General features: G+C 49.1%; 1 protein-coding gene across 2 annotated transcripts in view; it reads left to right on the top strand.

Annotated features, from left to right (window-relative positions):
• Positions 1-23,215, top strand: part of ERGIC1 (endoplasmic reticulum-golgi intermediate compartment 1) — a 102,030-nt gene that overhangs the window by 24,515 nt on the left and 54,300 nt on the right. The window contains exon 1 of one of the 2 annotated variants that reach the window (XM_045792119.2): positions 2,877-3,022. The exons of the other annotated variant lie outside the window; for it this stretch is intronic. Within the exon in view, the coding sequence (XP_045648075.1) occupies positions 3,021-3,022 (2 nt within the window). The 5' untranslated portion in view covers positions 2,877-3,020. Of the gene's footprint in view, positions 1-2,876; positions 3,023-23,215 lie in introns of those variants that run through there. 2 annotated transcript variants of the gene reach the window in all.

The following is a 23,215-nucleotide window of genomic DNA, read 5'->3' as shown; positions in this document are numbered from 1 at the left end:
TGTCCACGGTGGCCTTGCCAAGGCCGCAGCACAACCAGTAGGTGTTGGCTCCAGGATTCGGAAGCCAGGTTTCTCTACCTCCAAAGTCGAAAGTCTGTCCTTTGGGGTTCTTGATTATATGTTGGCCGGGTTGTCTCTGTTGCTTTTTCCCCCTTGTGCCTGCAGGCCTTGTCTTAATCACACGGCTCTGCCAGAGGCACTTTTGTTGAAAGTATTTGTCCTGAGTAATTATAAGCTTTTAATCTTACCTTTGACGTATATTTACCCATCCCATACTCATACATGTTTGTTCATTATTTATTCATTCTTTCGACAAACAGCATTTATTCAGCGCCGGGCCCCAAGCCAGGGAGGGGAGGGACAGGTGAGCCCGTGAGCTCACGGGTATATATGGCTCATTCCCCCCACAGGGGAGCAGAGGAGGGCGGGGGTAGGGGGCCGTGATCATGGTAATGGGGAACACGGAAGCAGCATTCTCAGGGCACCCACGCCACTCTACCTTCTCGTACCTATGAACTCATTTCATCCTCACAGCCACCCCATGAGGTCATCAGGAGCTCACTTGCCCAGGGTCACCCGGCGAGTGGCAGAGGCAGGATTTGAACCCAGGCGTTCTGGCTCCCAAGTCCGTGCCCTTTACCTCAGCACCCTACTGCGGGAACGTGTGCTTGCTAGAGAAAGACATGGAAACAGCGCATGCAGACCTCAGTCCTGTGAAGGACTGCTCTGAGGTGTGTGGGCAGAATCGAGGCCTGCGGGCTCCTCAGGGGGAGCAGGCCTTGGGCTGGTGCCAAGCACGGGTCCCAGGCTCCAGTCTTTCCGGAGCAGGAGAGGCAGAGTGATCTCGTGTGAGGAAGAAGTCCGGGGCATTAGCCACACCCGTGTTTCTTTGTGAGCACAAAAACATATTCCAAAGCCAGACCCCGAGTTCCACGGTGTTTGGAGCTCTGCCCAGCGGCCTGGGCCGGTGCTGTGTGGAGGAAGAAGGGCCTGGCTGGGGCGGACGTAGACTAGGCCAGCCTCGCCTGGAGCCTGGCTCTGTTGTTGACCACTGGGGTCACTCTGGGTGAAACCTGGTCCGCCCTCCTGGGCACTCAGTACTGTGCTTCAGATCCACCGTGGAGAACAGTCCAGAGTCCTTTCCCCAGCCTGCAGGACCCTGTGTGACCCATCCTCCCCGCTCCTCGCTGACCTCATCTAGGCCGCCTGCCCCTCCCTGTGCTTCCAGCCCTGGTGGCCACTGTGGCTCCTTCACCAGGTTGACTGCACCTTCCACCTCAGAGCCTTTGCTTGGAATGCCCTTCCCAGGCTGTCGGCATGGCCTGCGTCTCCCCTCCCCTTCAGGTCTCTGCTGGGAGAGGCCTGCACTAACCACTCGGCTGGAAGTGTCCCCGGTCACGGTCTGTCGGCTCTTTGTGTGTGCTTTGTTGTTCTTGGGACACTTCAAAACAATCACATCCCCTTTTTGCTGATCAAAAAATGTATCTGTCCCCTGAATGGCGATGTAAGTTCCTCAATTCACAGGCCTTGCCGCTCGTGTTCACCCCTGTTCCCCCAACACCACTAGTGGCGGCTGGCACTGCAAACACTACATAGTCGTTGGCTAAATGTATTAGTCTCGGCCTACTGATCTGTAAAATGGGAAGCATCCTGCTGACGTGCTAAAGTTGGTGTAAAGATGAGAGTGTATTTAGGTTACGGTGCCTAGTATAGTGCCTGGCACATAGTAGTTTCTTAGGATTGATAAATAGAGCAAGTGTGAGGCCCAGGTGTGAATTACCAGCCTAGTGCAAACTTAGTGTTACACTACAGAGCTGTTTTGGCACTGCTGGGCTAGCCGGGTGCTCCCCAGCTCTTAAGATCAAGGTGATGGGTGAGGCAGGATGAGGTGAGGGAAGGAAAGAAGAAAAGAGAAAAAAACAGGAAAGGTCTTGGGGTGCAGAAGACTGTTTATCGGCGGAAATGTAGGAAGAGATGGCTTATTTCAAGGCCAGCTTGGCCACTAGGAAGTTTGTAAATTTCTGCCGAGGACTTTTATTTTTAAAACCAAATAAAGGCACAGGTATTCCAATAATGAATGTAGAAAGAATGACAGAATTTGAAAATCACCTTAGAACACCATGATAATATGTGGCGCCTGGGTGGCTCACGTGGTTAAGCATCCGACTCTCACGGCTGTGGGATCAAGCCCCTCGTCGGGCTCCGCACCGAGTGTAGAGTCTGCTGAAGATTCTCTTCCTCCCTCCCCCTCTCCCCCTCCCCCTGCTCGTGTGCTCTCTCTCAAAATACATAAAATCTTAAAAAAAAAAAAGAACACCATGGTAATAATTGGTACAGTTAAAATCTGAGTCCTAGAAAATTAGTGGGTGAAAGTTTAAGCAGAAACAAGATATTTAGATAGCCTCAGCGTATTTCCCCCAAATATTTAGTAATCACAAAGGGGAGCATAGTTACTTACAGCAGTGAATCCTGGCAGATCCCATCTTAGCCAAGTGCTCAAGCCCAGCATTGCTGGTAATAAGACGTGGACGTCGCGTGCCCTGATGTGGCCCACTGACAAGGCCACATCGCAGGGCCTGGCCGAAAGCACTGGAAAACGTCAGACAAACCCAGTTTGAGAGAGGTTTTACAACATACCTGACCCACTCTTCAGAAGTGTCACAGTCGTGACAGATGAGGGAGGACTTGCTGCTGTCACACACTGGAGGACGCTGAGAGGACATAGCAGCTCAGTGCAGCGTGGGGCCCTGGCTTGGATCCGAGACCAGAAAAACGGGTGACATCCTGATTGTTTGCAATTTACTTGATAGTCTTGTTCCAAAGTTCGTTTCCTGTTTTGAGAATTTTTCTGTGGTTTTCTAGGGTTCTGGAACGTGTTCCCATTGGGGGAAGCTGGGTGAAGAGTGTACAGAGGGAACTTTCTGTACTATTTGCACAACTCCTCTGTGAGATTCAGATGATCTCGAAATGCAAAGCTTAGAAGGATGGCATGAGCTGAAGGGGAACTACAGTAGAGGAAAATGTAAGCGGAGGCGTCACTGTGGCATCGAGACCGCACAAGCGAATGTGTGTTTGCGGAAAGACCTGTTGATGGTGACAGGAGTTCAAAGGCACAGAGGTAGACACTTGCAATTGTAAAATCCTGGTTCCATGTTTCCAGGAAGACTTCTCTGTGCTGGTTGGCTGGTGGCCTTGACAATGCCTTTCCTTTATAAAACAGGTCTATTTCTCCCCTCCTGAGCTCTGTCGCCTCTTAGCAGGGAGCATGTCCTTTGATGACACTCACTGATGTCAGGATGTGCAGAGCTGAGGTGGGACTCCCTGGCCTAAGGTTCAGGGAGTCCTTAGCAGCGTTTGCCAAATCTCAACCACTCCTGGGCCGCTTTTACACTTTTTTGCCATATCTACCTTTGCCTTTACTATTATAAACTGCGTATGTTATTTAAATGGACCCACTGTAAAAAACTTGAATAGAGAGTTTTTTATTTTTTTTAAAGATTTTATTTATTTATTTGACAGAGAGAGAGACAGCCAGCGAGAGAGGGAACACAGCAGGGGGAGTGGGAGAGGAAGAAGCAGGCTCATAGCGGAGGAGCCTGATGTGGGGCTCGATCCCATAACGCCGGGATCACGCCCTGAGCCAAAGGCAGACACTTAACTGCTGTGCCACCCAGGCGCCCCTGAATAGAGAGTTTTTTAAAAAAACATATTACCTCATCCCTGTGAAATGGAAAGCCAGTGTCACCCACCATGAATCCAGGGTATCCATAAAATTCAAAGCAGTGTCAAAAAAGTTTTACATTATAGCATTTGCTGGTAGAAGGTTCCAAGGCCTGTTCTTCTCTTTATCAAAAAGGGAGATTATTAGGTATTAAAAGACCTACCTAAATGAGACTTCTAAACTTGTTCAGGAGGGGGCCCTGGGTGGCTCAGTCGGTTAAGCATCTGCCTTCGGCTCAGGTCATGATCCCAGGGTCCTGGGATTGAGCCCCGCGTTGGGCTCCCTGCTCAGTGGGGAGTCTGCTTCTCCCTCTGCCACTCCCCCTGCTTGTGCTCTCTCTCTCTCTCTTTCTCTCAAATAAATAAAATCTTTAAACAGTAAATAAATAAATAAATAAATTTGTTCAAGAGACTTGAAAGAGAAGTGGAACAGGAGTAACTCCCTCGCCAGGTGATTCCTGCCATTTGCCGCCCAGCCTGGGTTCCACCTAGAACTGTCTTACTCAGGACCACTGTGAAGCTGCCCCAGAGTCACCCAGCTCCTTCCTGAGGGCCACCGCTGGCCACATTGTCAGGCCTCCTGGGGCCTGGCCCACCTCTTTCTTCAAGCCCAGGTGCTCAGGCCTGACCGTGTAAGTTGTAGGCCTGAAGCTGCTTCCCCCAGGCAGCTCTCCCTGATCTCCCCCAACTTCAGGGCACTTGGAACCTTAGAAAAAGAAGCATAACTTCCTGGAGGTATTGGAATTATTCTCCTAGTGCACTATTGTTCCTGCACAATTCTAAGAACTGGGCTTTGCCGCATCCAGCTGGTACCTGCTATGTCACGGGGCTGGGTAGGGTTCAGTGGAACAGGGCTTTTGAAGGCTTTTGACATTTACCCTCTCTAAGAAATACATTGTGTATTGCAGCCCAGCGTATAATGTATAAAAACTCAATAGAACAATGCTGCCTTTTATTGTAGGCAATGCAAACAGCTAATTTCTATTCTGTTGTAATCTCATTTTTTTTAAATGCTGGCTGCAGGCCACTAAATTGATTTTTCAACTCACTAACCAGTCATAACATACAGTTGGTAAAACATTGCTCTAGAGGGTTAAAGCATGAACCATACTAACGGGTCCCATTTTGGGGGAGGGGTCACCTAATATGTATGAGGCACAGTGGTGAACATTGTCATCTTTAATCTTTTTTTTTTTTAAAGATTTTATTTATTTATTCGACAGAGATAGAGGCAGCCAGCGAGAGAGGGAACACAAGCAGGGGGAGTGGGAGAGGAAGAAGCAGGCTCCCAGTGGAGGAGCTGATGTGGGGCTCGATCCCATAACGCCAGGATCACGCCCTGAGCCGAAGGCAGGCGCTTAACCGCTGTGCCACCCAGGCGCCCCTGTCGTCTTTAATCTTGACCACATTTTGCACCTTAGGTCACCAGATCTCAGAGAGGGCATCACCTAGCCCAGTCACGCCACAAGTAAGGGCAGAGCCAGGATTCTCGTCTCGGTCAGCCTGACATTTGTGCGTGTTCCTGGGGCCATGGAACCCTTCCTCTGTGTATCTGCCATTACGCCTCGCTCGAGATTGTTCCCAGAGGAGATGTCAATAGATACATGAATGAGGGAATCAAATGTCAAGCTGATAGAGAAAGAAATTCAAAAACAGTCTCTTGACTATTATCCTGAGACAGTGCAAAGGGTTTCCAAACGTGGCCAGTGATGAGATTTTTTTTTTCTTTTTAAATTTTTAATTAAATTTTGAGGTATAGCGTAGCTTACTGTAAAATGTTCTCATCTTAAGCATATAGCTCGATGGCTTTTTGCGTACAGACAGCCACAGGGCCACCCCCAGGTCAGGACGCAGAACCTTCCCAGTACTTCAGAAGGCTCCCTTGTGCCCCTTCCCGGTCAGTACCCTCGCAGGGAGGGGGCCCTTCTTCTGACTTCCCTCATCACTGGTTAGTTTTGCCTCTTCCTTGTGGCACGTAAGTGGAATTATATATGATGCGTGGGGGTCTTCTTTCATTCAGTGTGACGTCTGTAGGACTTACCCACTTTGCATGTGTCTGAAATTCATTCTTTTCTGTTTTGTAGTGTCCGAGTACTTTTGGTACTTTTAAGCTTCTTAAAATTTTTTCATAGAATATTTTAGACATATAGCTTAGAGATTAATCCAATGTCCCCCCCACTGTAAGAAACAAACTTAGGCCCCCATGTTCCTTTTCTCTTCAGATTTCCATCTTTGATGCATCCCCACAGCCATCCCCGTCTAACTGCTCTCCTGAGTGTGCCGTTGATCTTCTGGGTGTGTCAGGAGATTTTTACTGCCTGTGTATGAATTCTTAACGGATCCTTAATTTCTGTGTATGCGTGTGTGCTTTTTTTTTTTCCATTGCTGAGCCCAGGCTAAACTTATTTTTTTAGTGTTCCAGATCTTTCTGGAATTGGGAACCTCAGCTCTGTGCTGTTGAGGTCCAGAGAGCTGGAGTGGAGTCCAGAAGGAAAGGCCAGTTGGGGTGAAGCAGGGAGAGAGCAGAGGGGTCAAAGGTCTGGGCCTGGGAGGTCGGTGTGCAGGGAAGACACTCCCACCTGTGTGAAACAGCTGTCACCCAGGGGTCCCTGAGGCCCCTGTGTCTATCTCATCTTGGACTTATGGGGAGCTTGCGTGCCCCTCTTTCTGACCAGATTTCCTGGGCCCACTGGTGCCATCCCTGCCGAGGTAGTTCTCAGAGGGACTTGTTGGGGAGAACAAGGTTCTCCTTTGAGAAGAAGAAAATGCTTGTGGTCCTCTGTATCTCACACCCTCCAGCCAGTGACGGGTAAGGTGATGAGCACTCATTCATGGGGCCAGGCACCCTGCCAAGTAAGCACTTCTCACGTTCCAACACACGGACTCTCAGAGCAACCCAGTGAGATGGGCACTGTTTGACACACTGCGAAACTGAGGCACCTGGCATTGAAAGAAGTTCCACAAGCCTACAGCTAGCAAGTGGCAGAACTGGGACCCCCAGCCAGAAAGGCCAGCTCCACACCCACCATGACCTGTATACTCCCCAGCCTCGATTCCGGTCGAGGGCAGAAAGTGTGTGAGCCATTCTTTCTGGCCACTCTCCTTCTCTGACTACACAGTGAGTGGGCCGCAGTGCAGATGCGGGGCCGTGAAAACCATCCATGGAGGGACCTTTGAGTGGAGTCTCTGCCAGCTCCAGGCTTGACTCCCAGCTGTGGGGAATCTGAAAGTCCGAGGTTTGGGTCCCAGCTCCAGGGCTCCCTCGTGGTGCCACCTTGGGCGGCCTTAACCTTCCTCATCTGGAAAGTGGGGATCCTGACAGTCCCTCCCCCCTGGGGTCCCTGGCACTGCATGGCAGGGTGTGACACACCACCGTCCGTTCTGGGTACAGGTGGGGCAGGGGGCCTCCCAGGTGGGCAGGTCCTGTTTGGGTGAAAGGCCAAGATGGTTTCGTGGGAGATTGCCAGAGTTCCTGTTCAGGCCCAGCAGTCCCGTGGAACTCGCTGGTGGGCACATTTGAGCTGTTTGATTGGTGCTGTCCCAGGACTTTTCCCCGTGTCCCTAGTTCCACCCCTTAGAGGCCACAGAAACAACGGCCAACTGGCCTTGGCCTCTGCCTCTGTGTTTCAGCCCTCTGCTGTCATCTGACACTCAGGGGACAGCTAGCCAGGCCTTGGCCGGCTGCAGAGGCGTTCCTGGCCCGCTCCTGGCTGACATCCCCTGGGTGCTGGCTAGGCAGGACAGCACTCCTTTTTCCTCGCACTCACTCGGCCTTGTAGACACCCTTCCTGGCCCTGGTACTAAGCAGCGGGTTTTCATCCCCATCCTCAGATACACCCACTGTTTACCTTCCCTGCGTGGTGCACTTAGCAGGGCTGTTCATAGGAAATGCTAGGGACCTCTCCGTCACAGCTGGGAACTAAGCTTTTGTGGGTGCCTCGTTGGTGCCACAGGCTCTTTCTGCATTCCACTTACTGATCTCCTCACCCTAGGAGGGGGATGCAATCCCACCCCAGCCCTGCTTTACAGATGAGTAAACTGAGCCACAGAGAGGTCTAGCCAGTTGCCTGAGCACAGTCAGATTTGAACCCCAGCCTGTGTGAGCCCAAAGCCCGGGTTGTCTCCACTTCCTCCCATGCTGCTCTGCAGAGAAGGCAGGAGTAAGCCCATGAATGCTAGTGACAGCCACAGGGCCAGTGATGATGACAACCGCAGCTAACGTCTGTCACGTGCTTGCTCCGTGCTGTGAGCTGTAATCAGCGCCCGGCATGCGCCTCCCCATAGGGTCCTCACTCCCATGAGGCTGTCAGCATTTTTATCCCCAGTTTACAAATGACAAACACTGGCAGTTCAGAGAAGAGTTTGTCCAAAGGCATGCGGCTAACGCGTGAGACGGTAGTGCCCCTGGTTCCGCAATCCACACCTTGGGGATTGAAAAACCAGGTACACCGTGACATCCAGACACTGCGATTTGCTCAGTGCGGGAAAGAGGTGGGCTCTCAAGCCATGAAAAGGGACAGAGGAACCTTAAATGCATATTACTAAGTGAAAGAAGCCGATCAGAAAAGGCTGCGTACTGTATAACTCTGACCATGTGACATTCTGGAAAAGGTAAAAACATTCTGGAGAGAGTAAAAAGATCATTGTCAAGGGGGGAAGGAATGAATAGGCAGAAAACAGGATTTTCAGGGCAGTGAAGTTACTCTGTATGAAACTGTAATGATGTCATTATCCATGTAAACTATAAAAATGTCATTATACTTTTGTCCAGACGCATGGAATGCACAACACCAGGAGTGACCCCTGATGTAGGCTGTGGACTCGGGGCGATAATGATGTGTCACTGCAGGTCCATCCAGTGCAACAAATGTCCCACTCGGTGGGGGGGGGATTCTGGTTCTCGGGGAGCCTGCGTGTGTGGGGAGCAGGGGTTGTATGGGAAATCTCTACCTTCTGCTCGGTTTTGCTGTGAAATCTAAAACTGCTCTAAATTGCAGTCTATTTTTAAAAAGCAGACAGGTACACAAGGTACTCGTTACTGCTTGGGCTGCCACGAGCCTGCCCCTTGACCTGTGTTCTTCCCACAACCCCAGCAGTGATATAAAGGGGGGGCTGCCCTGGCTAGATGATCTGCGGGCTAGCCTTTTCCAGGTGCTCATCCAGGCCTGCTGTCAGGTGTGGTTTGACATTGAATCTAGGAGCATGCCCGGCGTGGAGAGCCAGAGGGAGGGAATGGTGCAGTTGGGTGACCAGGGGAGGCCCGAGGGATGTCAGGACATGCCAGTGGGCTCTGCCAGGGGATGGACTGATGCTCCCATTTGGGGAGAAGGAAGGAGAAGGTAAGGGGAGGTGATAACCCCATTCTTTGATCCCATTCCCTGGGACAGCATGTGCTCAGAGGAGGCTGGCCTGGCTGCTGCCAGGGCATTGCAAAATTCAGGCTTAGTTGAATCAATGGCCTTTGGAAAAGTACATTTTGCTCAGGAGCCAAGTAAAACTGAAGACTCTGCCACCAGCACACTGAAGTCGAGAGCCCTGACTCACACTGAGTGGGAGGGAGGAGAGCTGAAGGCGGGCTGCGGGCCTCCAGTGGGCCCGGGCTCCCTCTGGTGCCAGGCCCCTCAGCCAGCTCAAGGCCCTCAGCCAGGACATGTGGGTGCCACGGGCAGCATCCTCAAATGGCTCTGTCGGGGCTCAGACCCCCTTCGTGGTGTAGAAAATATTCCGCCCCTAAGAAACCATGTAGAATGAATCACTGTAAAAATCTGATTTTATTGACTTGCGTTGTCTGTTTAAAAATGACGTCTCTCTAAGATGAGTCTCTAAGATGTTGATAACAGTTCCAAAAGCCTAAAGATTTTGGGGGCGTCTGCGTGTTGTGGGAAGAGCTCTGCCGGGACTCACACACAGTTCCCGCATGTGACATTAAGTGATTTAGGGTAGCTTCTTGGACCTCAGTTTTTCTGCCTTTAAGATGGATCTGGGCTAAATAAATTAGCCTTGCCAAATACCCAGGAAGCATGTCACTAGTGTCCCCATTGCCTGGCAGACATTGCTAATCCATCTCAGCCTTCACAGCTGGGCAGCCTGGACTTGATCCCAGAACCTTCTTTGCCACACGGGGACTCCGTGATCTCAGAGTTCTCTTCTAGCGCTGGAACATTTAGATCTCTTTGCCCTCTCCTGTCTTTATCGTTATACTGCGTATTCTGATACAAAAAATCAACATTTAAGGCTAAGCTCACGAATTTATTGTCCCCAGGCCAAATCTGAGCCACAGAAGTATTTCCTTTGATTTGCATATTGTTTTACTTAAAAAAACAAAAAACCCATTACCATCATTTTTAAATTGGTGATTTCACATAGGACCCAAGATTTAGGGTTTTTTTTTTCCTGATTTTTGGCCACCCTAGGGCTCCTTGTTTCAGCCAAGGGCCAAGCTGGGGCCTTCTCTCCCTTTATTTTTAACTTTTATTTTATTGGTTTTATATTTTTATTTTCCCACGTGGGCTTTCCTTAAAGCAAAGGCTTAGATAACCTGTGGACTGTTGAGGAAAGCAGGGGTGAGGCACAATATGGGGTGGGGAGGAGGTCTCCTTTCCCTCCTTCCCTCTGTCACTCACTCCCTGCCTCCCCTAGGGCTCCTCTATGAAGTCTCATTGCTGGTGGGTGGTTAGGAAGCCCATGGCTTTCTAAGAGGACTCACCTGCACATCTCAGGTGAGCTCTTTGCCCACCAAAGACCCAGTCTTCTGTGGCCTGGTGGGCCTCTTGTTACTTAGAGGTGATGCATGCTCCCTCCTTAAGAGTCAGTGCCAGGTGCTAGGGAGCCCAAGATGCATAAGGCCAGTTCCTGCCCTGGGCGAGTTCTCAACTTCTAGGGGAAAACACAAATAGTATTAATGAGACAGAGTGGGTTGTGTTGTTCATTCATGATTACGGTTCACACATGTTTAATAACAACACACCATGTGCCATATGATGACAGAGTGGAGCTCAAGAGCTGTGGGCAGCCCAGAAGGTGGTGCCTCAGCCAGCCTGGGGCTAATTAGAGATGGATTCTCAAAGAAAGGGGTGTGAGCTGAGTTTTAAAGAATTACTGGGTCCTCTGACCTCTCCTTCCACTCCAGCTGTGTCAGCCTCCTTACTGTTCCAGGAACCTGCCAAATATGCTTCCTGCCTCAGGGCCTTTGCACTTGCTATCCCTTCTGCCTGGATCATTCTTGCCTGGATATCCATGTGGCTGCTATCTTACTTCATTCAGATCTCCGTTTGCATGTCACCTTGTTAGATGGGGTTTCTCTGTTAGCCATTACCCCCCCCCCCCATCCAAAACAGCACCTATATTATACTCTGTCTCCTAGATTGGTTTATTTTTCTTCATAATACTTAATCAGCATTAACATATTAGTTCATTTATTGTTTGTCTCATCTACTAGGATGTAAGCTAGGTAAAGGCAGGGAGTTTTGTTTCTGACCACTGTTGTATTCCCAGCACCTAGAAGTGTTTGGTACACAGTAGGTACTCAATCATGACAGAAAGAATGAGCTGGTGGAGGAGAAGAGAGAAGGGGTGATGCAAACAGAGGGCACAGTGCATGTAAATGAATGGAACTGGGACAGAATGGGCCTTTCTGGAACAAAGAGTGTTGGTGGGGCCACGACACGAGGTGGCTGGGAGGGAGGAAGGGCAGGTAATATACAGATAGGGGCAGTTCTCCTAAAGACCCTGCCTGTCTTTATTTTTCATTTATAACCTGTGTATTATGAAACAACTGTAAAGTACTAAGATGTGCCCAAATGAAAGCGGTCACCAAGGACCGTACTTTTCCTTATGCATTTTTCCATGGGATTGTCTGAAAAATTTCATCTTGTAATTTGTGAGCCAGGCCTCGCTTTCTAAAGCACACCACTGCTTCCCAGCCTGGCATAGCAACTTCGTGTGGGTGCAGGTCCCAGGTTTGCCTTGGGAGTGACCTTGGGCTTCTGGAGCCATGAACCTTAGCAAGAACTGTTGCTCTGCCTGAGACACCCTTCTGCCCCTTTTCTCACCCTCATTTCTGCTTGTCTTTCTAGGCTCAGGGTCTTAGCCCGAGAGTCGCCGACTTTACACAGTCTTTTCTGAGCCTTGGTTTCCTTTTCTGTAAAAAAAAAAAAGGGCTGAATCTCGTTTTTGAATCTTGGATGGTTTTGGGGATTCAGTGAGCTGTCATGAGCACAGAGGCTGGCTTAATATATACTCTCTTTCCCTTTCCATGACATCACATCCACCTCCAGGTTTTTCTTTATTGTACTTTCTTTGACCTGCAAACCTCTTAAAATCTTGATCCTGTCTCAGGGCTTTTATCCCCAGGCCTCGCCAGAGCTCAGCCCTCACTTCTTAAGGTAGCTGAGAATGTTGTCCAAAAGACAGTCTCATAGCACGGGTAAAATTGAATCACACAGGCAGGTGCAGGTGGAGGTCAAGTGACATTTGGGCTCTCCCCAAAGGGGGCACCTTCCACAGATATCTTTCTCCCAAATACTCGGCTCTGAAACTTAAAAACACCGGCCCCAGTGATTTCTTCCTTTTAAATCTCTGTTGAAGGCCGTGCCCTGGCTGGGAGCCTCAGGGATGAGAACCCAGTCCCCGGAATAGCTCCTGCCGCTCAGCATTTAAATGCCGTCTGTATTTTTATCCGATGATGGGTCATTTCTGAAAAACCCCCACTCATGTTCTGCCCCTCTAAGAATACATTTCCATTTATAGCTTCCACTCTTGGGATGATGTTGTGTCCTGGTGTAGGGCTGGCGGCTGCGTCCTGTTTCCAGTGATTTGGAAACACTTCGGGGGCCCTTGCTGTCCCCTGGCCTGTGCTCCCTGTGGCCTTGATAGTGGGAAGCCTGACTCCCAGCCAAACCCCGGCTGCCTGACGTCCTGCGGCTCTGACACCAGGCCTTTCCTCTTTCTGTGAGAGCGTGAGCTCATCGAGCTCTTGCAGCATGGGGGAGGCAAACGGGGATGCAGGGCCCCCATCCGGCTGTGTTCTGCCAGGGCCTCAGGGTGGCACGACACCACAGGTCCAAAGCTCTGCAGGATCCTTCCTCCTTTACTCACTCACCAAGTGCCCACGGCCTGCTGTGGGTGCCAGGCTCCGTGCAGGCATAGGAGGGCAATGCTGAGCATGGACAGCCAAAGGCCCCAGGGGCTGGTGCAGAGCTTTTGGGAGGCTAAAGAGGGTCAGGGTGAGGGTCAGCCTCTGGGTCGGGCTGACCAGGGTTCTAGCCTAACTCTGCCTCTTGCTGGTTGTGTGAACTTAGGCAAGTGGCTCAGCCTCTGTAAGCCTCGGTTTACACATTTATTGATGGCATCTCATGGGTGGTAGGGAGGATTCAGTTTGATAGAGTAGGTCAAGTATACTATGTAGGGCTTGGCCTATCCCAGAAGCCCAGGAAATGCCAGTCCTTTTTCCCATCCTTCTGTTGACCTGAGGTAACTCAGGTGGGTACATGCTAAAAGTCTTAGGAAATAAATTTGAAGTTGGAAATCAACACACAGTGGATACCGTAGCAATTCCAGCATGCACCAGCATCTCCTGCAGTGCCCTTTTTTCACAAATGCCTGCCCTCCCTGCCACTATGCTGGTTTAGTTCATTCCTCAGCGGGGCCCTAGAATCTGCAAATTTAATCAGCTACCTGGTGGATTCTGAGACAGTGGTGCAAGGACCACACTTGGAGAAAAGCTGCCTCCTTCATCTATTCCAGAAATATTTCTGTGGACCTACTATGTGCCTGGCACTTTTCTAGGCTCTAGGGATATAGTGGAACTCAAAGGCAGACACGTTTCCTGCTCTCCGGTAACTTATATGCTAATGGCAGAATCAGGCAATGAACAAATGCACATAACACAATGTAAAATCAAGCAGTGATCTACAGTGCTACGAAGAAAAAGTAGAGTAAGGAGATGGAGAGAGGTGTTTTAGTTAGTGGCCAGGACAGGCCTTTCTAAGGAGGTAACATCTGAATACAGATGTAAATGAAGTGAGGCAGGAAGCATGAAGATATCTGAGGGAAGAACATTCCAGATACAGAGGACAGCAAGGGCAAAGGGTCTGAGATGGGAGCCAGCTTGCTTTACTTCTCAAGGAACAGATCGCATTAGGATTTAGAGCTATTACACTAGTTCCCCCTCCCTGCTGGGTGTGAGCTTTGTTCTCCCCCGACTAGCCCAGGTCCAGGTAACAGGTAAAGGGCATTGTCTGGCCCAGCGAGGCCTCTCCCGTTTTTCTAGTAGACCATTGAAAACACTCTGAGAGTATCTTGGTCATCCTCCTGATTAGCTGGTGTTAGTGTGTTGCTCAGCAGTGTGGCCCCTGCAGCCAGCACAGCACGTACACCTCACCACTTCTCAGGCATTTGGAAACCCCAAGAGAATACAGACGGTGACTTGAAAAGAGTCAGGGGGCCTTGTCTCTCAACACAGAATGGCACTGCCCATTCTGTTTTACTGTAACTCTCTGAAGCTGCATGAGTTTGGATTCCGTGATCCCTGATTCTTCTGGGATCCTAAGAACAGGTTTTGTATGAGAAGCTGTTGAGTTTTGTTCTGGACGTATCAAGTGTGAGGGGCAGGCGGGATGTGCCTGGGAACGAGGAAGCTCCTTGGCCATTAACATGTGAACTCTGAGAGGACAGGGACCACATCTGTCTTGCTGACTTTCTCCTGTCTCTCTGGAACTTGGCACAGTAAATTAAGGCATGGATGAGTTGGCTTTGGGAGCTAAAAGAGAAGTGGCCTGAACACAGACCCCTGGGGGCACACTCGGATGTCAGAGATAGCAGGAGGAAAAGGAGCAGACAGAGAGGGTGCCAGAGAGTGAGAATGCCACGGAACTTTAGGCAGCCAAGAGAAATCCAGGTGCAGTGCAGAGGCATACTGAGGAGAGCCAATGGCATCTGGCCCTTAGTGACTCTTGGGTGATCTTAGCTAGAGCAGGAAGAGAGACTGGAGGGGAGGCTGATGTTAGAGGCCAGACTGCTGTGGGATAAGGATTAAATGGAAGGTGAAATGTGAAGCTGTTCTGGGCCAATTATTAAGAAGTGTGCTGCGTACTTCCAATTGCATTGCATTGAAAGGTACCGAATAACTGGTTTTCTTCTTTTTAAGATACTAAGGTTATTATTGGGTTCAGGTGGCTGTAGCCTGGTCCATCTATTATTAAGTTTCTGATCATTGCTAAGATCCAGTGTTTTATCAAAGGATACACAGGGATGATTTTTCTAATTCTACTAGTCTTTCCACCTTATTCTGTGGAATTATTCTATAAAATAGAACTTTGCCTTTATCAACTACTTGGTTACCTAGAAAAGCATTTGTATACAAAAAAGTGTCAGAGTAAGTGCTTTCCCTTTATTTGCTAGTTTGAATAATGAGTTGCTGGTCTAGTATCTCCAAAGGTATCCAAAGAGGCATTTTTGTTTTCTGAAGTGCCGTTACAAACTTGTAGATTGCTTAATGTGTTTGATGTGTTTTAGCTATGGCCATCATTAAAATATTTTTAACAGTTTTACTTAGGTATAATTGACATACAATAAACTTCACATAACTAAAGGGTACCGTTTGAGGAATTTAACATGTATACACCCTTGAAACCATCATCACAATCAACATACTGAACGTATCCATCACCCCTTAAAGTTTCTGCATGTCCCTCTCTTCCTTTTTCCCTCGGCAACTGACAACCTGCGGTCGCTCCGGACTAATTTGTACTTGTCTAAAATTTTATACCTTCAAAAAGAAGCAGTAGAAGGGGTGACCAAAAGCTAACACAAATAGTTACTTTTTTTTTTTTAGGTTATTTATTTATTTATTTGACAGAGAGAGAGAGAGAGAGACAGTCAGCGAAAGAGGGAACATAAGCAGGGGGATGGGAGAGGAAGAAGCAGGCTCCCAGCAGAGCAGAGAGCCCAATGCAGGGCTTGATCCCAGGATCCTGGGATCATGACCTGAGCCAAAGGCAGATGCTTAACGACTGAGCCACCCAGGCACCCCTAAATAGTTACTTTTATTCTTAGGAGATGCATAAATAATATTAAATATTTAGGGATAAATTTGACAAAAGCAGTTCAAGACCCATATACTGAAAACCATAAAACACTGCAGAGTATTTTACGTGGATAGAATCATACCACGGGTACCCTCGTTTGTCTTTCATTCAGCATAAGTATTTTGAGGATCACCCATGTTGTTGCTCATGTCAATACTTCATAGCTTTTCATTGCTGAGTAATAGTCCATTGTATGGGTACGCCATAATTTGTCTACCCATTGCCCACTGACGGGCGACTGTGGCTATTACAAATTAAATCTGTGGCTGTTACCTCTCAGATCTGAAGATGTAAGCAAGGGTGTAAGTTTGTTTTTATCACTACCCTCCCCACAAAACATATGCATAAAATTTAACAGAAGTCAGTGTTCTGCAGTTTGCTTTTTTTCTGTTACTGTATAGAGACCTTCCTCATTCCCCTTTACAGCTGTATCGTCCTCCACTCTATGGATGGTCTGTAGTTTATTAACTGGTCCCCTTGGATGGGCATTTAGATGGTATCCAGTTGTTTGCTCTTACAACTGGTGCTGTGATGAATAGACTGCGTGTATGTCATGTTGTATTTTCATCTGGAGTTTGCCGAATGACGTTAATGGGCCGAGCCCTGCAGGATCCACAGGAGACTGCGGAACAGATCGGACGCGTCTCAGTCTAGTAGGAATGGAGGACCCTACAGCCATCTTGGGGCCATGCCAGGAATGTATATGTCCACAGAGCCTGGGGAGGTTGGGGAGGCTGCCTGAGGAGGGGCCTTCTAGAAGCTCTTCTTCCTCTTTGGCCAGACTGGGTGGCTTGTGTGGGAAGGAGGAGAGGAGAAAGACCAAGACTTTGTGGTCAGAGAAGGTATTCTGGGCTGGGAAAGGTCACGGTGGAGGCAGCTGGAGCTGGGGGAACACCCTACAGATGGAGACCCCCACATAGGCACTGAGATTTAGGGAGAAAGCCACGGGGATGGGCCGGAGAGAGAGAATTATGCCTGTGGTACTGCTGTGTGCACAGAGGGCCACCACCCAGACCTCCACTCTTCCAGCTCCCGGCCTGTGACCCTTTTTCACGCAGGCATGTGGGACAGCAGTTAGGGCGTGTGTGCTGAAGGTAGACTGCAGGCCTTTGAGTCCTGCTCCCGCATCTTGGGCAGGTGAAACAGGAGGGAGGATGATATCTACCGCACAGGTTGTAAAAAGGATGTGCGCTAATGAATGTCCAGTCTGAGTCCCTGGCTGGTCATCCGTCACGATGCGGGGCAGGCGTGGTGGAGCTGCGATGGTTGTCATTCACTGTCTAAGCTCCTCTGTCTGGGGAGAGAGGGGGACTTTTTTTACTTTCTTTTGACAGAGGGGATTGGTGTGGGCTCATATTAGCAGCTTGAATGTCAAGGACAAGATTCATGCTGTGCTGTGTTCATTTACCTTTCTGTGCCCTCCGGCGTGCACGTGCACACGCATGCGTACACACACATACACACGCACCCCAGTAGTTCTCAGTAAGGTGGAAGAAATGAGTAAGTGAACAAACAGGCACACTTTTCACCTGACTCCCTGGAACTTGGCACCGAGGGCTCTGACGGGCTGGTGGGCAGGGGTGACCAGGCCAAAGCACCAACAAAAAGCCTTACAGGCTATTTTTGGGATAAATGACCCACCACTTCCAATGACTTGCTCCTAAATGGCGTCTAATTTCATTAAGCCTTGGAAACAGTGACATCACGAGCGCCTGCCTGGTAGCCGCCCACAGATGGCGAACCACAGAGTGATCTGAGATTCGTCTGCGAGAGCAGGGGAGAAGTGAGGTCCCGAGCAGCAAAAGTTAAAATAGCAAAGCTGAGACATTCTGCTATGAAAAGAAATTACAGAAGAAATCCATTAGTCAGAGATTTCCAGCGGCAATTTCCTTGCTTGGGAGCAGAAGAAGAGTGATGTGTGTTTATTTTGGGTGAGGTTACACAGCCTTCCTCACTCAGTAGGCTACATGTGGCATGTAAAGTGCATTAATGTCGATGTATGTTTTGTCTTAAGGTAAAATGAGTTAGAGGCACAGATTCAGCACGTTTGATTAAAATAGTGACACTTGCACCTATCAGACCATCGTAGTAAGCCACAGGTCCAGGTAGATTCTTTTCTCTGTGGGTTCCTTTGCCCAGGTCTCTCTAAGTGAGCTCTTCCTTCTCAGGCACAGAGCAGAAGGGAGAGGGAAAGACTGCTTAATCCAGATTCCTGGTCTCCGTGGGAGCAATTGAGGCCGTGGCCGTGAATTCTCCCAACAGCAGCAGAGGCAACTGGCTGCTTTTCAGACAATGCAGACTCAGTGGGAAAATGAGCTTCCCACATGGGAAGTTTTGCTCTGCATACAACACAGTTTCTCAACTTAAGTTCTCTGGACATTTGGGGCCAGTAATCCTTTGTTTTGGATGGGGGACCGTCCAGTACATTGTTGGATAGTCGGATGTATTAGCATCCCTGGCCTCAACCCGTTAGGTACCAGGAATACCCCTACACAACCAGATGTCTGGGGGTAGGGGGTGCAAAATTGCCCCTGGTTAAGAACCACTACCATATGGCTTTTCAAGAGCCTAAGAGATGACACGGATTTCATAAGCTTTTTATTGTCTTGTTTTTGTTTAAAATATTTTGAGTTTAATGATACCTTGAAGTGGACAACTCACTCCTCTTCTTGGGGCTCCCATTTTCTCATCTGTAAAATGAATGGGTTGGATATAGTGATCTCAGAGTACCTTCTAGACCTGAGAGTGGACAGTGTCGAAGGCAGGAGGCCCCTGTGGGGTCTCTGTGTTTACATCCTGTCCAAGCAGGTGATACCTCTTGCCCACCCAGCCCCAGTCACTGGCTCCTGTTCTCCTGGCACTTGGCATCCAGATCAGTCCAGCTGATGGTTCTCTTTACTTTGATTCAAACCCACTTTTCCCGCTCCCTTTTCAAAGTGAAAATTTCTCAATATCCAGTACAAGGAACCCCTGAAGACCCAGCTTCCCCACTATCCATTTCATCTTAATCTTGTTAAGACCAGCCAGTGGGTCTTATCTTTGTGCAGATTCATTCATTGAGGTCAATTCCCCAAGGGCCTGATTTGGGCAGGGCTGGGCAGCAAGAGGGCCCAGGTCCTGCCTTTGAGAAAATCACAGTCTAGCGGGAGGGCAGAAGAGCGTTTTTTTTGTTTGACAACAATAGAGAATCCATCTTTTCACTTTTTCTGTTTGAGGCTGAGCAATTCCTGTTCTTTAACCTTTTTTCCTAAGATGTATTTTCTGCTGAAATGGTCTTGGTTTGTCCCCCTCATTGTTGAGAAAAGCAGCAAGAAGATAAATTAAGCCTGGATTCAGATTGACAGGTGTGTGAGCTCAGCCAAACCACCAATTCTCTGAGCCTCATCTGTAAAATGGACTAAAATCCCTAACTTGAAAGTTGGCCGGGAGAATTGAGTGAGAACATGCCAGTCAAAGGCATTGCAGGAGCTGAGCACACACTAGATATACAGTAAACATCCCTTCCCCCTCCTCCACTCTCTTTACCCTTTCCTCCATATTCTCTTGACACTGGGTGGCCACAGCTAATCGCATCACCACATCACCGCAATGAGGGACTGACTAATGTAAGTCAGAGAGGACGGCTCACTTCCCAGTCTGTCACATGCCTGGGTTCTCACCAGCCTTCCTGTGGCCCATTTGCTTAGCGACATTCACTGCTGACTCACTTGGCTTGTGGTCAGCTCTGAACCAAGGGTCTTTTTCGGCTCTCCCTTTACCCCACCACCAGTTTAGATTTGTGGCATGGGAATGGGATAATTATTAGAGAACATTCTGTTTAGGTGGCCCTTCTCAAGGAGTCAAAAGCATTGCTAGACTGGCAACTTCATGAAGGCAGGGCCCATGTCTACATTGACTACTTCCATTTTCCTACACCTAGAATATGGCCAGTAAGTACTTAATAAATACCTGTTGAATGAATTAATGTATTCTGAGCTGGTCTCTGTCTTCCAGGAGATTCCCACCTGCTCTAGGGCAGCATCTGTGGGAAAGTAAGCAAAACTTTGAGACTTTAACTTATCAATGAGTGAACTCTATACTGATTCCCACAAGTATACAGGGCAGTGGAAGGACTATGACCTATGACTCAGACTTGGGTTTGAATCCCAGCTCTACTAGTCATGGGCTTGGTGACCTTGAGCAAGTTGCTTATAGCTTAGCCTTAGTCTTCTCCGTGGAAAAATGGGATATCAGTGTCTGCCAGGGTTCTTGTAAGAATTAAATGTGAATATGTGTGTGTCAAAGTGCCCAGCACAGGCTGACAGTGATCTTGGTTTCACGTCGGTGCCTCTCTCCAGAGCACCTCTTTCCTTTGATCACCATTGCCTCCTGTAGTTTGGCCCAAGTCTATCCTCCTCTCTTAGACCGTTGTTCACTCAGCCTTCCCCCTCTCTTCCCACCCCCAACAAAGATATACGCTTGACACCTAGCATACTCAACAAACACTTGTTAAGCCAGCACCTCAAAATCAGACGCTTACAGGGTCAGGTACGTGTGAAGAAAGCAGGCTGTGTGGGATTTTTATGTGAAATCTCTCCCCTAAATTGTTTTTCTTAAATTCCATTAAATTAAACAAAATTTTTTTAACTTTTTATTTTGCCGTAATTTCCAGCTTACAAAAATTTGCAAAACTAATGCAAAGACTTCCCATATGCCCTTTACCCACGCTTCCCCAAATGTTACCATCTTACATAACCAAAATACCACTATCAAAACCAGGAAAATAACACTATACAGTAGTATCAACTGATACATGGATCCTGTTCGAACCCCAGCCTTTGTCCCACTGATGTCCTTTTTCTCGTCCAGGATATCCTGTGCGATTTTGTTGTCACGTCTCTTTAGTCTCCTCCAATCTCTGAGGGTTCTTTAGCCTTTACTTGCCTTCATGACCTTGATAACTTTGACAAGTACTGGCCACTCATGAGCCCTCAGTTTGGATCTGTGTGTTGCTGTCTCATGACTCATTTGAGGTTGTACGTTCTGAACGAGACCCCCGCAGGGGTTGATGGGGTGCCTTCCCCAGTGTGTCCGCTCAGGAGGCACATGATCTGTCTCCTTACTGGTGACACTCACTTTGGTCACTCGGTTAAGATGATGTCAGGTTTCTCAACTTTAAAGTTACTCTTTTTTCCCTTTGTAATTAAGAAGGATCTTGTGGGGAGGTACTTTGAAGAAATATCCTGTTCCTCATCAGACTTTGATTTATTCATTTCTTTATATAGATTTGTGGCTTCCTATTTTATCCAATGGGTTATAATCTATTCCTACGATTATCGATTTTAATGCTCACATTGTCCTTTCCTTGGCCATCGTTCTTTGAACACTTTCTCGCTTTCTGACATAAGAAGGTGCTCCAAGTTCATCTTGTTTTTTCCCTGCCTAGCCCTGGAACCAGCCATTTCTCCAAGTAAAGAATGATATTTAGAAGCCAACATTTGAGTACCAAATGCCCTCTTTGCTGTGTGACTGTCCCTGTTCCTGGACGCTCTCTATGGAGTGAGCTAGGAAATAATACGTGAATATGACGTGTGTTTCTGTATGTGTGTCTGTTGAAAATCACGAATTCGCAGTGAAACCTCCATGGGTTCTGTGTTTCTCTCCATGTATACCTCCCGTCCCCAACAGTGAGGCACCTGGCCCCCATTATCCTCACTATATTTACATATTCACTTAGGGTGTCCCCCCCACCCTCACCCCGTGTATCACTCTCCCATCACTCCCTTCTTCACCCATAACCAGGTTCTGACACTCTGCCCCCAGCTACCCCCACCTACCCACCCTGAGCGGCCTCTGACTTCCCATGAAACTCCCAGTTTGGGAATGACGGTTCATATAGCTTTTAAACTGTGAGGCCCAGTTTCTGCCTGCGGGCCCTGGCTGGTGACCTGATCTTAACTGGACAGGGAAGCTGGATTGTAAGCCCCTCCCACCTCTCCGGTGCCCGGCCCTCCAGCCCATCCCGGCGCCACGTGCGGGTCACCTCCGTGCTCCAGCACGCCAAGCTCAGTCCTCTTTCTTGGCCTCTGCTCTCGCTGTTCTCCCTACCTGGACCACTTTATGCTTCCACCCAGCCTTCCTCCGATCCTCCTGCTCTGTTCAGCCATCACCTCTGCCGCTGGAAGCTTCGAGGATTACCCCAGGTGCCCTTCCTGGGTTCCTCCAGCATCTTCAGCAAACCCCGAGAGGGAGCACCACTGCATCCACCTTCCATTTCCTCGTTTGTCTCTGTTGCTGAATTATAGGCACATGGGGCCAAGGGCCGATTTGTATACCTCTGTTCCTAGTGCCTAAAAGAGGACTCAGCACATAGTAGGTGCTCATGAATGTTAGGTGAATATTAATAATAGTTACTGCAAATATTCTTATAGTACTTCCTGGGAACTAGGCATGGTCCTAAGTGCTTTATATGCATGAAGCCACTTGGTCCTAACTGCTGTGCTGTGAGATAATACCGTTGCCCCCATTTTACAGCCAGAGGAACTGAGGCACAGAGAGGTTATGTCAGTGACGTGCCCGAGGTCACACGAGTCACGTTTGAGCCCAGGTGGGATGTAATTCCACAGTTCTTACATTATGTTCTTACCTCTCATCTGGCTCTCGCAGCTACAGGGCTCAGGGGAGATGAGTGGGTCTGGATAGTTGAGTCACGTGGACCCCTCCCTCTTGACCACACTCCCAGCCCGATTCTAGTGCCCCTCAGGGGCCCAAGCACAGATGACTGGTAGCTGAGCAGGCAGGAGGGAAAGTGTTGCGTTTTAACTTGGCAGCCCCAGGAATATCTTCTCCCCTGAGGTGTTAGGAAACCCGGCACGTTTCACGGGCAATTAGAGTGAGCGCACGGTAGTCAAATGGCAGATCTTACGCAAGATCCCAAGTCATCGCAATGAGGTTAGCGGGGTGCTGACGGCTTTTCCCAGTCACCCAAGGGGAACCACGTGCCAGCCGGTCACTCTGAGAGATGGAGTCCTGCCGGAGAGCCGGGACCACTGTGTGGACTTAGAGCTCTGTTGATAGAGCTTCGCTTGGTGAGAACTGTCTCCTCGGGTTCAAGTGACAGGAAGGAAACCAAGTGTGTGAGGAGCCCCCTCTGAATGCCGTGTAAATCCGCTGCAGACCTTTATTTCCGGTACTCCCCTCGGGGGCCTGGCAGGGCCTGGTAGGAGTAGCCACGAACGAGGCAACTGAGGCTCAGAGCGGTGAAGCCGTTTGCCTAAAGTCACACAGCAAGGAAGACCAGCCCGAGATTTGAACCCAGGGTGGTCTGATTCCAAGGCCTTAACTCTTAATTACATAGCTGGCCAGAATGACCCCATGTCTGTCTGACTCCCAAGCCCCCCAAATCTTCTGCCACGCCCACGAGCCTCGTT

The sequence above is a fragment of the Ursus americanus genome, chromosome 15, assembly GCF_024610735.1.
Source record: "Ursus americanus isolate L20-20 chromosome 15, mUrsAme1.1.p, whole genome shotgun sequence".
Lineage (NCBI taxonomy): Eukaryota > Metazoa > Chordata > Mammalia > Carnivora > Ursidae > Ursus > Ursus americanus.
The sequence above is the reverse complement of the archived record's forward strand: the minus strand, read 5'-3'. Positions and strand labels throughout refer to the sequence as shown.